Source organism: Cynocephalus volans, chromosome 16, assembly GCF_027409185.1.
Source record: "Cynocephalus volans isolate mCynVol1 chromosome 16, mCynVol1.pri, whole genome shotgun sequence".
In the NCBI taxonomy this organism is placed as follows: Eukaryota; Metazoa; Chordata; class Mammalia; order Dermoptera; family Cynocephalidae; genus Cynocephalus; species Cynocephalus volans.
In genome coordinates, this window is record NC_084475.1 from 45,479,167 (window position 1) to 45,495,208 (window position 16,042).

The window sequence follows — 16,042 nt, forward strand, 5'->3', positions numbered from 1 at the left end:
CTGTGGTACACAAGTGACAAGAAGGCCACATGCACAGGTTTCTAAGCCTTACAACCCATGTTAAATAACAGATTATATTTGTGAAATTATTTCATATATGGGGGTTCAATATACATTTTATATGGGGAAAAAATGTTTCATTGCTTAAAAATAGTTCATAAACCACTATTGTATATTATCATTATACAGGATACAATATCAGAAAAACAATTCTCCTTTTGCACCAAGAATGGTTTCAAACCAAAATTTCTACACTCTTATTTAGGATAGACTCATAACATTATGGAGGAAATGTTCACCTTTTCTGGGCAAGAGTTATGTAAAACTTTCCTCCTTCAAATGCCATTTGTCAAGAAAAAACAAAAACATCTTTCTTACTTTTGGGCCATGGGAGTTAAAATCTGTTTCATTTCATCCATAATAAGCTCCAATTTTTCTGGCTGTACCTCCAACACTTTCTCCAGAGTTGGGTGTTCTGCTGACTGCAACAACAAAAAAACCAAACCCCTCTAAATTTAATCAATTTCTTCACTTCAGAACAAAGAAAATCAATTGTAGTACTTTTAAATAAGCTTAAAATTAAGATTTTCCATATTTACATAATAAAAGCCCTGCTGTATATACACTCATGGGATAATTCTGGATTATCTGATTCTCAGTCTGTACATCCACCAATGGATCTAAGGAGCCAGGCCAAACAACCAACTAAGCCAACCAGCCATAAGATCAAGTACTCAGTTTACAAATTCTTGCCATCACGTGTTTTGTAATTAGCTAGATAGTCCTATAGTGAACTGTTAAAAAAGAAATAACAGCAACGAGTTCAACCCAGGACCTGAACCTGACCCAGGAATCAACCCACATATATCCCTTCAGAGAAATGCATGCGTTTATGTCCCATGGTTTTAAATAGATCTTTGAACTGGCCTCATCCCTCTGATTAGCCATTCTCAGATTCAATCCCTGTACTCTATTCAAGGTGGGGTCTCTCCTCTCCCCTTCCTTTCTGGATTCAATCTGGAGAACAGTACTGCATACGCATGAAGCAGTACAGGAGAAGGCAGCACCAAAGAGCCCAGTGTACTTTGCTGGAGCTGGCTAGGGGTTGGTCACAAAGCTTCACTAGTTACAGGTTGAGCATCCCAAATCTGAAAATCCAAAATCCAAAATGCTCCAAAATCCAAAATTTCTTGAGCATCAACATGATGCTCATCTGAAATGCTCAAAGGAGAATTTTGGATTTCCAGGTTTGGGATGGTCAATCAGTACAATGCAAATATTTCAAAATCTGAAAAAATTTGAAATCTGAAACACTTCTGGTCCCAAGCATTTTGGATAAGGGACACTCAACCTGTATGAAGAGTCTTCTACCTCAAACTGACTGACTGCAGAAAAAGTACTGAAGCATTACGCTCAGAGCACTTGGGCGGTAGTAACAAAAGTAGATTAATTTGAGGGGAATGTAAAGATAGTGCTCTGGGAGAAGGAGAAATTAAGTATGATCACTTTCTCACTACACCGGAGACAAAATAAACTAAGACAATAAAGAGTATGAGATGGTTTCTTTAAGGACCAGCCAAAGTAAAATTACATTCTGAAAACAGGGCATTAGAAGTTAAGAAAGAACACATTGAAAAAGTAAAAATACTAGGAAAAAACTTCTGGAAATGTCACCTTGTAAAGCTGAAACGTGTTCCCGTAGAGCTCCTCCGTCAGCATGTTCCTCTGTTCTAAAATGGCTTTGTCATTGTATGCATACTCCACGATGGCTGACGCTTCTGCATGCCGCAGCATCTTCCTCACATGGCCTTTAAAACTTCTGATTATCTCCGCAATCTGTGGTTTACTTCTACTCCCAACACAATCAGGAAAAAAAGCAATGACAGGAGGAGAAAGCTGGGTAAACACAACATACCTCTCCTATCTGTGCAGGGGGGTCTCCTGCAGAGAAATGCTTGGATTGGGAAAATCAAATTGCCTTTATTTCCACTTCAGTCTTTAGGTGACTCAGTAGCCAGCCTGCCTAAGTTTAGAAACTGGCTCTGCTTACCAGCTCAAAGACCCTGAGCAAGTTATTGAACCTCTCTGTGCCTCAGTTTCTTCATTCATAAACTAGAAATAAGGTTGCTGTGAGGATGAAATGAGGGAAGATGCATCGAGAATTGTGACCAGCATGTAGAAGTGCACAATAAATGTCAGTTCCTATTAAACTGTACAGCTTGAAAAAAAAAAAGTAGGGTAGGAGTAAAGAGAAGGTAAAAGTCAAAAATGCAGGGAAATAGTGATACAATACACTCTAGGACTCTCTTTTAAAACAGGACTTAATCACAAGTATTTATGTTATATACTAAAATAACTAAGCAGCTGATAATTATAGCCACAAATACATTTTTTGAAAATTCTGTCAACTGTATATGCTACACTTTTTTGTTGTTGGTTATCATATTCTGGCACATTATTACACTTCAAAAGATTGGTCAAGACAACTTCCAATTCACCTAACTTAGGAAATCCTCCCATCTTGACGTTTCATAACCCAATGACCCTACCTCAGTCCATAAACCACTACTGTATAATATCATTTTACAGGATACAATATCAGAAAAAAAGATCTCCTTCTGCACTAAGAATGGTTTAAAACCAAAATTTCTACAACCATATTTAGGATAGATTAGTAACAGTAAGGAGGAAATATTCACCTTTTCTGGGTAAGTGTTTTGTTAAGAAAAAACAAAACCTGTCCCTGCCAACCCTCTACCCTCTAAATACATTTACATTGTATTAGGTGTTATCTTTAATCTAGGGATGATTTATAGTACACAGAATGATGTGCACAAATACTATGCCATTTTATATCAGGGACTTGAGCATTTGTGGATTTTGGTATCCACACGGGGTCCTGGAACCAATTCCCCATGGATACTGAAGGCCGACTATACAAGTTAATTATTCCATTTTTCCTTTTCCAAAGCTTCAAAATATAAGTATACGCCCTTAAGAATGGTGAAGGCAATACCATAATTTTACATTAATTTCAATAATTGGTTCTAAGGTGATACTCCCTGGAAACATCACCAACATCTGCTGGCCTATTACTATCACTACAAACTTTGAGTAACATTTGAGGACAGCTGGAACCTACACCTTCAAAAAACTAAGAAAAAATAGATTTTATAAATGAAATAACTTACCCGTACATGAGAAATTTCTTAACAATATTTCTGGAATATTTGGCTTTACTTAATTCAACCAGATCATCTGAAAAACAAAATACATTACAATGATTTGCTATCCTCTTTCAGTTCTTTGAAACAAAGGAAAGAACTAAGTAAATGCACAATCCTGGGAACATAAATAACTCTCTATATTGTCCCAGGCAAAGAGCAAATTAAAAACAAAAAAGGTCCTGCAGAGCACACACTTTTAACAAAATTATTCTCTAGGACGGTACTGGTATTTCAAGAGAAAATAAATGACTTATTACAGATGATAGCAACTAATCTTCAGTATATAACAAATACCTCGCAATTCTTCAAAAGCCTGTTTTCTCTGTTCTTCATTACCATAGCGAATGTAACACTGGATCACCCGAGTTGAATCATGTGCAAACGCAATCTGCAGGAAACAGTTTGAGCCTTTAGACTAATTCTCTTCTGAAGAACTATATTTCTTTCTTATTACTTGCTACCTTTTAGAATTACTTGTTAGAAAAAAAAGTGGGGTCTTCATGGATAAAAATCAAACCTAGACTACTTGGGAGTAGATATACTTATTTTAATTGTACAGAACATCATTTTTGGTTTTGCTACCTACCATATTTTATAGGCATAATTAATAATGACATTTAGGCAGGAATAGATTTAATCATTTTGCAAGATTCCTATTATTATAATTAAAACCAAAACAAAACCATCTAATGATTGTATGGACAATACTCTTCATTTCTCTGGAAGTTACCTTCTCTAAAAGGGGACTATCCCAATTTAAATAGTCTATTACTGTATGATTTTTACATAAGTGATCTTAGAATGTTTGGCTCTGGCAACCAAAGGTATAGATATAAGATACATAAATCAATCCAAAAGTCTTGCTACACAATGTAATTGTATAATACACACTGGCAATTACATTACAAGTTTATCATCCATTTGTCATCTTCATTATAATCCCTGCACATATATCTAGTAATATTCCTAGAAAGGTGGTTGTATTTGAAATCTGATTCTTCAACTCATCCCCCCTCACAACTTTTGAAAGGACCCACTAATCAATTTTCTAGGGCAACATCTACAAATCATCAGTCAGGCAAAATTATTTTTACTAATATACAGTAACAGTCTACTTCAAAAGTGCTTATCTGCTCCTCGCTCTGTCTTTAAAATTTTGTACTTCCAACAAATCAGAAGGTGAGGGTACACCTCCATCAAAGTCATAGATTTCAAAAGAATTTCTCTAAGGGAAATTTGTAAGACATCTTTGATAAAACTTTTTTTAAAAAGTAAGCTTTTTTGTGCATATATTGAGTACCTACTATATAACCAATATATGTCCTTTAAATATCCCTGTGACCTTAAGGAAGAAACTTAATTTCTCTGAGCCCCAGATATATGAAATGTACAATAGGGGTGATGACATAAGCTAAATGAGTCAACATATGCACTGGTTAGCACAATTCCTAGCACACAACAAATAATAGATAAATCAGTTACTGTTAATGTCCAAAAGCATAGATATTTTAAGTAACTGAGTCAGGATTTAAAGACCAGACTAACTCCCAAGTCCATGGTCATGCAACAATGACCTAAGGATAGTCAAGAAAAGAACTTGAGTATGAAACATTCATAAATTGAGGATAACAGACTACTGCTAGAACTGAAGAGCAGTTCTAACCTAAAAAAGATCTTGCTAAATTTCTAAGAAAGAAACAACTGAGGACTTGCTATTTCAAGACATTCCTTCAAACTATATCATAGCATCCAGTTAGAACTATGCATGTGGTTTAGCAAAGGCTGCCCCTGCAGGGTCCCTAAAACTACTGAAATCTGTTGTCTTACAAGTAAGTAAACAGCCAGTATGCATTTATCCAAATACACGAGAGCCAATGGGAATTTATTACCAAACTGGATTAAGTAGCAACCATGAAAACTACTTTAGAATTCATAAATCTATTATATTTTAGTTAAAGATCTTTGCATGATGCAAGGAAGAAAAAACAAGGTAAGAATGTTTGCATTGGAAATACAAAAATGTTAACAATTTCAAACACTAAATTATATGGAGTTCAGAGCAATACATTTAAACAAATACTAATGAACTAATAAATTTCTGAAGATAACTTTAAGAGAACAATGATTTATCTGAAGTCAATTATTAAAAAATGACACAGCCTACTTGATAGTCTTTTCACAACTCCCTAGCCATAAGGTCCCTCGATATTCAATTTTTAACCAGTGTTATGTAAGATATTTGAAATTCTTGGCCAAATATGCTGGAAACAATGACAAGTTCACCTATCCTGAATGGTCAACTACCCTTTCCTGAGAGTGAAGCAATTTCAATTGTTTAAATAAATTGCAATAATGATTATGTCCTACTTACAGTTTTAATTTTCCCTTGAATCAACTTCTGCAAGTCACTCATCAACTTTATTCTTTTTTCTTTGTCACAGTCTTTTCTACAAATGAGAAGAAAGGATGGAGGAAACACAGGTCAAGTGAAGAAATTATTTTAAACACACAAAACAAAAAACCACACCAGTACATGTTCACCAGTTCAGCATGATTTTCTTTTCAAAAGCGGCAAACCTCTGACATTAAAATTACTATTCCAGAGCAGCCAGACAAAAGTAATTTTCTCAAAGGCAGAAACTCATTTCACAAGGTATAATTTTATGCATCAATCCAAATCTTAACAGCCAGAACTTTACAAGTAAAGAAAATAATAAAGGAAGTCTAAGATCCCAAATACTTAAGTATCTCAAAACCGAGACGATAGGAAACTGTCCTTCATTTTCTCAGAAATCTCTCAGGAAGGATGTCAAACCCATCTTAACTCTCATACATTTGCATAAACATATCCAACACCATCCTAATGATTCCACACATTTCTACAATAGGCAGATATCCAAGGACTGATGCCTTTACTGCGGTGTTATGAGTACTCCCTAAATAACCCAAATGTTATGTCATTTATTTTAGGACATCTCTCTACTTACAAGGTACAATTTTAAGTCTCCATCATCTCAAAGGGACTAATAAAGACGCCATTAGGTAGCATTACCTTCTTAAAATCTCCCAAATCTGCTTTGCCCGAACAACAATGTCATAGTTGGTTTTATCACTGAGTTGCCTGCTCTGCTTCAGTTCTTTCTTCTTCTTTTTGAAATCATCCCATTTGGGTTTCTTGGCTGCTGATTCTAGTTATTACAGAAATTATTTTCAATTACATGCAACATTCTGAATGCCATAAACAAATACAAATTAGGTACAAAGAGCAATCACTACTCAGGATCAGTATTCATTGTGGAAGCTAGAAGGGGGGAAATATCATTCCCTATAAATTTATACTTTAGTTCACTTTCTGAGCAGTTTGTACATTTTAAATTTGGCTAAAACCAATCATTCATTCAACAGCTCTTTACTGATTCTTTTTTTTTACTTTTTTCTGTTTTTTAAAAGATGACTAGTAAGGGGATCTTAATCTTTGACTTGGTGTTGTCAGCACCACACTCTCCCAAGTGAGCCAACCAGCCATCCCTATATAGGGATCCAAACCCGTGGCCTTGGTGTTATCAGCACCACATTCGCCCAAGTGAGTCATGGGCGGGCCCTTCTTTACTGATTCTTAACAGGATAACTGATAAGACAGAAGGACATTAAAAAGATTATAAAGGCAACCAAAAAATTTTAAATATCTTTTTCAATTGTAAAATAAAATTCTATTTTGGAACATTAAGATCATTGGACGTTAGGTATAACAAGTTTTCAATGAAAACAAAAATTAGTCCAAATATTAAAACAGGAAAAGTAATTTCAAAAATTCACTACTCTGATGCTATCATGTGTTAAGTCATTTAATTCTTACAACAACCCTACATTGTGGGTATTATTTTCTCTACTTCCACGCAGGGGAAACAAAGGCACCAAGCAGTTATGTCTCTGTCTAAGGCTGCACAACCCATAGCAGAAGAGCCAGAATTCAAACCCAGAAACAACCCTCTGCTGCCCCTTACTCATGACAAAACAAAACCAAAATTTCCAAGTTCTCTACAGAGTGATGCTATAAAAATCGATTATCTTTCTATTACTATTTTTACTATTACTATTATTTTGTCCTCAAAATTGGAGTAATTTTCCAATTGAACCAAAGAGCCCAACGAGGCCAAACAACTTAATAAAATGGACATTATTTACATGTAGATCCCTGCAGGGAACCTTCTGGAGAATTAGTTATTTCTAAGTATCTCCCTTTCTCTTACAAAATACATTCATTCTAAAAAACTTGGAAAATGTAAAAAACAAAATTCCTCTATAAAACCAAAACCTAACTGATTAATTCCTTCTTGCCTTTTTCCCATGCATGTTTATATTAATCTTTAAAAATTCAGAATCTTACTGTCTTTACTTAACATTATTATATTGTAAGCATTTTTCTATGAAACAAAATATTTCTCAGGAACATAATTTTTTTTGTTTGTTTTTGGCAACTGGCCAATACAGGGATCCAGACCCTTGACCTTGGTATTGTAACACTGCTCTCTAACAAACTGAGCTAAGCAGACAGCCCTCAAGAACATAATTTTTAATGGCTATTCAATATACTACAACATATTTAATTGTTCCCCTTATACCTACTTGTTTACTCCCTGCCCAGTAATATAGAGGATTATAAGCAAGGGAGGGCATGTTTACCATTAACATTAGGGCAACCTCTGCTATGTAGCAGAAGATAATAACTCATCCAGAGCTAATTTAATTCCACAAATATCTGGGTACCTTTGACATACGTCATGCTAGGCTGCAGTAGATATATCAGTTTTGGGATGTCAATATCCAACCTCGCTCAGTTACTGGTATAAATAAATATACGAGAAAATAAAATCAAGAGTTCCATTTTGAGATGGCGAGAAATACCTCCCATAGCAAAGGGAACAAGGGCAATAACGTAACATGACAGGATCTTTTTTTTTTTTTTTTTTTTTTTGCGGCTGGCAGGTGTGAGGATCTGAACCCTTGACTTCGGTGTTACAACACTGTGCTCTTAATCAATTGAGCCACCTGGCCAACTTGCATGACAGGATCTTAATGTGAGAATGAATGTGTGTGTTTAAAATGCAGGTGTCAAGACCTCCAGTAAGGAAAGGAAAATTCAGAACCCATTAGAGAGTCTAGGAAAGTTAAGCTGGAAGAGAAACTATTGGGGTATGGGTGGGGCAGAGAAGAGAAAATTAAGAGAAAAGATGGGAGCTGGAACATGAAAGGGATCCTATAAGCCTAAGGAGAAATACTCAAGTTTTCCTTTCCTTCCTCTCTCCCCACCTCCCTGTCTTAAGGCTGCTATCCTTCTAGAGTAAAGCGTGAGGACCAGGGCTAGGGGACTGGACTGAGAAGGCTCCATGGCAGTTGTCTCAGTTGGTAACAAAGGAGCAGTGTTAGGATATTCTGCTGAGAGAAAAAGACAACAAAAGGCACCAGAGAAATTCTCATGATGTTGCAGAGAAGGTAAATGTATGTCAGTACGTGTAACCTGGAAACTGCTTGTTTTAGACTAGTGTTAAGACAATGTACAATAGGGGCATGCTGTACAACAGAGAACAAAACCCTGAGTCAGAAATGACCCCTTGAGAGCTAGCCCGTGGCTCACTTGGGAGAGTGTGGTGCTGATAACACAAAGGTCACGAGTTCAGATCCCTATATAGGGATGGCCGGTTAGCTCACTTGGGAGAGCGTGGTGCTGACACCACCAAGTCAAGGGTTAAGATCCCCTTACCGGTCATTTTTTAAAATAAAAAAAAAAAAGAAATGACCCCTTGAACACTGTGATGAAGAGATGAGTAGTTTGTTTCAACAAACAGGAGCCCTGCCAATATTTCCAATCAGTGCACAACTCATCCTGAACCAATTAAAATCAAATCTGTCACATTTGCACTCTACCTTCTCTGGAACTGCTACTGGATCTGAGCCATCTCATGAGATGATTATATTAGACTGGCCTAAGTTATGTGAGGGCAGGGTTCTATAAGTCTCTTGTTCACCACGGCATCCCTAGGTAAGGCTGACATTCAGCTGGCGCACACTGGTTCTTTAAAGCTGGCCTCTAAGAAGATTAGTTGGGGCCCATATCCTTACGGATCGTTAATTTTATTTATTTATTTATTTTACCCTATCTTTTAGTACAATGCATAGAAACTCAAATATCTGTTGAAAAAATGAATGAATAAATTCATTTTCACTTACAGAAAGAGATGTTTTATTAAGACTCTACTGTATGAATCCATTACAGTTTAGCTTAACTCTATGGCTCAGGTAATTCCAAAAGAATCTAAGAAATAAAGAACTTTATGTGCCAGAGGGAAATTTTGACCAGGAAAGATGCTTTGTTGTTTATTTAAGCCTATCTACATTTCCTTCCTCCCACCCAAAAATGCTGCCTGTCAAGGAACAAGAATGGGAGGTTCTCTAATGTACTTCCAGAGTCCCTATGCACAAAGGTTCAGGCACAGACAGCCCAGGCAGGCAAAGCTTCTGCAAAGACTATTAAGCTAAAGGAATCAGTACTTACCATCACTTTTACTGTCTGGCTGGAATTTTCTCTTGTTGTTGAATTTATTTGCCTGCTGGAATTTGTTCTTCAGTGCTTTGTCCCCTTGTTGCTTATTCTTAAATTGCCTAACACCCTTCTTCCCAGGTTTTGTGGCACTTTTCTCAAAGTTCTTAGAAGTGATTTTAAGTCCACCTTCCTTAACAACTTTTCTTGGGAATGTCCTTGAAGAACCAGAATCTACTGACAATAACAAATACTAAATTCAATGCTTCTGGGCCTAAATCTTTTTTAGATACTGTATTGTATTCATTACAGAAAATTACACACTCTTTTGTGAGACATACTTTGTCTTACTCTCAAATATGCAATATTTATTTTTGAATAGAGTAGGATTTAAACAATCAAAACAAAATTTAAAAATTCTTTCTCTGATTATAAAACCATAATACAGGTTCATGATACAAAAATCAAGAAAGCAGAGAGATATATAATAAAAGCTATTTATAATTCTGCCACCTAGAGATAACCACTATTGTTGGTTTGATAGATCTCTTTAGTTTTAAGCATAGAGATATTATTTACATATCTTTGTAATCTGCCTTAATGACTTCATATCATTAGTTTTTACACATAATTTTCAATGGTTCAATAACAGGAGTCTAAGAATAAAATGAAAACTCTTTAAATTTACAAGGTATATCTCAAAGACAAATTTAAAATGTTAATTTTCAAAATTTCTAGTTTTGAGAAAAAATTTTTAAGTCAGTCCATCCTAAAATTACTTGATGAAAACCTTCTTTGGCCAACAAAGCTTGCAAATTAAGTACCTAACAAATGAGAGGCAAACAGCAACAGCTATGCCTTAAGACTACTACAAGAAAAAAATAAGATTGCTTAGGAAACATTTACTCATTTATATAGTCCCTGACGTTTCTATTTTGCAATACTGACACCTGATGGAACAATAAAGACATCACCATGAGAAATCATTAAGCTAAAAGTATCTGGCTTACTAGCAGTATGTGTAACCAGCCTCAGCTTATCAAATGTTAAAATAAAATGTATGGTGAATTAGTATGCATGAAATGAGCCAACAACAATGGCTGAGAGAGGAGTCTTTCATGAGTGAAGCATTCCTCAATGCTTCTGGCAATTTCTTAAATGTCAATTTCATGAAGAACACGCTAACTCATACACAATAACCCCTACTTCTTACTACTATTTCAATCCTAATCATAACCCATGAATGCAGATTGGAACCTGCTACATGGCCCCCACCCCTAATTATAATGGCCAAAACCACCACCTGGGAAGCATGTTTTGGTACTGCTGTCTTACCGCTGTTTTTATGAAGTCTGTTTTTTTTTTCTTGTGATGCCTTTGTACTCTTTCCTGTAATGTTTTTTTTCCCTTTGACTTCCATCGTAGCAACTCTGGAAAACCAAAACCAAAATCAAAAAGAATTACTCCTCATCAAATAAGAGTCATTGAGAGGTCATTGCCACATTTAGTCCTTGAGCTTGCAGCAGCAGCACAAATCACCAGGTACAGCATGTGCACCCACACAAGTACAGCAATTACGAAATCACTAAACTGAAAATGAACAAGACACCAACAGAAAAACCAAGAACATGCACACATCCTGGTGAGTGTGTGATGTATGTACAGGCAAAACTTCAGCAATAGTACTGGCTAAAAGTAGACCGTTATGGCCATTAAGTGCCCATACATTAAGTGCTTACATCACTGTTTGCATTTTGTAACCTGGGAAGACTTGGTGATGAGTAACTGACAGTATTACCATTTCATTTCTTGGTCTCTATTCTAAAAAGCCAGGAACAAACAATAGGCTGCACTTACTACATATTCAAATTTAATGAAAGAAAATAAAGGATTATCTGAAAGATCCCTATGTAACCCAACGTAGCTACAACAAAGATCGTCGTCTGATGTTTTATTTGTAATTGTTTTAGAAGCAGCCAAGTAACTTGCAGCGAATCCCAAAATAAGATTATGTTGAAATACTTACTATTTCATTTAAAGAATCTGCCCAACAGGTCACTTCTAGGGTATAAAGACCCCATGGTGCACAGGACAAACAACAGATAACCCCTCCCCTCCCTGGCCCCTGAAAGAAGGAGAAGAGATCAAAGCAAACATCATTTGGCTCATTTCTTCACTTTCCAAAGTTGCATGTTCATTTCTAAAGCTGACCCTAAATGTAGATGTTAGGGACCCCTACACAATATCAGCTACGACTAGATTAGAATTTTTCATTCAAGAACTAATTTCTCAGGATATTGATAGGTATAAGAGAAAAGAAAGGTTCTGAAATGAAATGTATTTGGGAAACAGTAAGTTAAATAACAATAATCAGCCTACGAAGAAAGGCTTTTCAGATTCTTTAATTTGCTAGTATTAACTACTAGTTGCCAAGCAAAGGTTAATGTACACAGGATTTTCCAACCCTAGTTGAACTGCTTTTTCCTGAAAGATCTCAAGAGAAAGGCAGGGTTCCAAGGAACACTCTGGAAAAGTGCTGTTCTAGTCTAAACTTTACTAATATGATTCTGAAAAATGAATGGCCCCTGAATTACTTAGCTTCCTCAGTACACTTAGGACTGTAGGTCACTTTATCACTTGGCTATATCCATCATAACCACACCTACATCTCTTAGATCTTCTGTGCATGTAGTTTTCTAAAAATTCATTTATTTACACATTTTGTCTGTATTTTTAAGTTTTATTTTGAAATAATTTTATAGAAGAGTTGAAAAGATATAGCATTTCCATATATCCTTTTCAGAGCTTCCCCTAATGTTAACAGCCTACCATGATGATTTATCAAAACTAAGAAATTAAATTAGTACAGTACTATTAACTAAGCTACAGGGTTTATTTGGATTTCACCAGTTTTTCCACTAATGCCTTCTTTTCTGTTCCAGGATACACTGAGTTTAGCATTATGTCTCCTTTGTGTTTTGTAGAATATGCCTCATTTGGGATTTGTCTGATATTTTCTCACTATTAAACTGGGGTTATGGATGTTTTGGAAGAATACCACAGAGGTGAAGTACTTTTCTCACAGCATCATATTAGAAGGTACATGACATCAGTATGACTTATTAATGGTGATGTAAACCTTGACTGCTTGCTCAAAGTAGTGTTTGTCAAGTTTCTTCACTGTAAAGTTACTATTTTTCCTTTTCTCTATTGGAAGCAAGCCACTAAGTCCAGCCCAAATGCAAAGAAAAGGAAACTAAACTCCACTTCTCGGAGGGAGGAATACCAAAGAATTCATAAACATACGTTCAACTACCACAGCAATTAATAAACATTTTGGACAAGATAACTTGAGACTATGAAAATATCCTGTGTCTTCTTAAATTTTTCCCACTGATTTTAGCATTTTTCAGTGGATCTTGCCTCAGCAATTACTGTGGTGTCTGAATGGTGATTTTCTATTCTCTCATTACTTGTACCTTTAAGATTTTGAATCCAATAGGGAAGATTTGTCCCATCTTTGCCATCTATTTATATCAGAATGGTCTCAGATATTTTATTCCTTGATTATAGTTCATTACCACTGTTACTTTGTTGCTCAAATAGTTCCAGTTTTGACCAGTGGGAAGTTTTTCAGGTTGCCTCTGTGTCCTTTTGACATGATCCATCTGTTTTTTGTCCATATTTCCTGGCACTTGCTCCAGGCTCATCTTGTATTTTCCTTGCCCTAGCCCTGAATAGTTCCATCCTTCTAAAAAGTCCTCTGTGTAGCCTGTTCGTCATCAACTTCTCTCCCCTTCCCTGGGTGCCACTGACCTGTTTTTCATTCCTCTTTTGCCTTTTTCAAAATGTCATATAAGTGCAGTTATACAATAATGTAACCTTTTGGGTCTTGCTTCTTTCACTCAGCAAAATGCATTCTGTTTGGGGGTCACAGTATCTTCATAACCAATCATCACATTCCAGTGTCTCTCAGAATCATCCCCTCTTTTTCTCTTCCCTCTATTACCCCACTGAGGTTCTTGTTACCCCTTGCTCACACTGTTCTGCCTTCAGGTCCAATCTGCCACAATCCACTCTATGCCGTCTGATTAATTTTCCACTAACACACCTATTTCATACTATTTCCATCCAGTAGCTTCAAAACTTTCCCAATGCCTATAGCAAGAAGTTCAAACTCAGACTGGCATTCATAGCCATTCAAGATTTGGTCCTAATTCACCCCACTAACAAACCCAACACAGGAACTAAACTTACTTCCTCACTATTCTTTTTCAGACTCCAAACTTAAAAGCCATTCTCTCCACCAAGAGAATTCCTACCCATCCTTCAAATCCAGTTTAAATTACATTTTCTTATAAATTCTCCTCCATATGCCTTCCCCTCTTTCTCAAATGATTCTTTTTATTCCAATGGCACATTTTTATGACCTTAAAACTTAACACTTTGGAATTTTAATATTAAAGTTATTCATGTATGGTTACACCTCTCTCCTATAGAAATTTAGTGAATACCTACAAACGATATGCTAGAAAGCTATTGGACTGAAAAAATATGAAAACAAACAAACAACAACAAAAAAATCAAGGTGTGGTCTAATAGAGACAGGCAAGCAAAAAATTAAAACACAATGTAAGTAAGTGTTGTCAACAGAAGTAAATACAAAGTGATAGAGTGCGAGTGGCTGGGAGCCTAATTCTGCCTTATGATGGGAGATGGAGATTCCCCAGAGGTGGAGGACATGTGACTGATCTTTTTACCCACCTCAGCAAGCTTAACAATGTGCTTTGAAGGTAATAAACATTCAATACCCAGCCTCTAAATGTTGGCATTCCTCAAACTTTTGTCATAGTGAACTTCCCTTCTCTCTCCTACTTCTCCCTAGGTAATCTCATCCAATCTCCTGGCTTTCTTTGCTGAGGACCCCCAAATTATTTCTTCATTACAAACCTCTCCTTAGGCTCCAGACCTGTGTATCTAACTGCTTCCCTGTCACCTGATTATGTGTCTAATGGGTACCTTACACTTAATATGTCCAAAACATAATTCTCCATATCTCCACTGCAAACCACCCCCAAACAATAACATCCCATCTATTTTTCCCTGCCCTCTACTTCCCCACCTCAGCCAGTGGCACATCATCCACCTACTCCACTGCTCAAGCAAGAACCTGAGAATTACCCTTGACATTTTCTTCCTTGTCTGCTACATTCACCCCATCAGTAAGTTCTCGTGAATCCCCCTTAAAAATACCTCTAACCTTCCAACTTCTATCTCCACTACCACCTCCCTGATGCAAACCAGCATCAACAATCTCCTCACTGAAATTTGTATAGAAATAAATTCCCCACCATGGCCTTCACTGACCTACAGAATCTCGTCCCACTCTATACTCTATAACCCTATCTCGTACCGCTGTATTCTTAGCTGTCACCTCAGGGACTTGGCCCGTTACTGCCTCTACTTAGTCCTTCCTGGGCTTCCAGATCTCAGGCTTGCCTCCTGTCATACTTTAGGTCTCGGCTGAAAGATCACTTCTTCGGACTCCCTCATCTTCCATCTCAGCACCCAGTTCGTTTCCTCCCGAGCACTTATAACCTGCAACTGTGCTGTAAATTCAGCACCTAGCACTGGTTGGATTCAGAGCGGATGTTTGTCAAACAAAGGACAGACAGGCTGATCGGAACTAGCACCAGTCCAGATTTTACAGTGAAGCGACTTCACTCTAACACACTAGGCCCAACAAAGTGCTGGGAAGAGGGGTCCTAGCTCCCGTCAATCCCCAAACTCCAAGCCTAGAGAAAGGCTACAGAAGACTGCCCAGAAGGCGACAGGTCAGAATACGTCTCCTGTCGCGACGACCCCAAGAGACCCTCCCGATTCCAGGGCCGGGCAGCGGGCGAAGCCCCTTCTAGGAGCGATCCGCCGACCCGCTGCACTCACCGACACGTGGGGCCGAGGCCAGCGCGGGTAGCGGATCCCAGACCGCCGCTTCCGCTTCCTCGTCTGGCTCCGCCCCCGGGTCCGCTTTTGTCCTTCTTGTGCTGCCCACTGGTGCTCGGGCTGGAGCTTAGCCGGAAACACGAAAATTCAGAGTTTCTATTGGCTGCTGCTGTTGTGCCTCATCTTGAGGCGCGAAGGGTGCGCCACAGGAGAATTTGGTCCTTGAAAGGATCCGTAGGGCCGAGAGCGCGTCAGCGACTCCTGAAAGTGACGTCATTAACTCTGTCGCTTCCGGGCCGGGGAAAAGCTGGTGTCTGCTCGCGGGGCCTCACGG

At 37.5% G+C, this 16,042-nt stretch overlaps 1 protein-coding gene across 3 annotated transcripts in view; it reads right to left on the reverse strand.

Moving 5' to 3' along the window:
* The window catches only part of PUM3 (pumilio RNA binding family member 3), a 43,946-nt gene extending 28,147 nt beyond the window's left edge, over positions 1-15,799 (reverse strand). For 2 of the 3 annotated variants that reach the window (XR_010021899.1, XM_063081017.1), the window contains exons 1-9: positions 15,709-15,799; positions 11,101-11,195; positions 9,781-10,002; positions 6,280-6,415; positions 5,599-5,674; positions 3,522-3,615; positions 3,192-3,258; positions 1,675-1,849; positions 379-482 (exon numbers count right to left, since the gene is read on the reverse strand). Coding sequence is in view for 2 of the 3 variants with exons in the window: in XM_063081017.1 (XP_062937087.1) it covers positions 379-482; positions 1,675-1,849; positions 3,192-3,258; positions 3,522-3,615; positions 5,599-5,674; positions 6,280-6,415; positions 9,781-10,002; positions 11,101-11,185 (959 nt within the window). In the remaining variant the exon portion in view is untranslated. The remainder of the gene's footprint in view (positions 1-378; positions 483-1,674; positions 1,850-3,191; positions 3,259-3,521; positions 3,616-5,598; positions 5,675-6,279; positions 6,416-9,780; positions 10,003-11,100; positions 11,196-15,708) is intronic. The other variant, XM_063081018.1, reaches the window with a different exon arrangement.
* Positions 15,800-16,042: the final 243 nt, after the last annotated feature.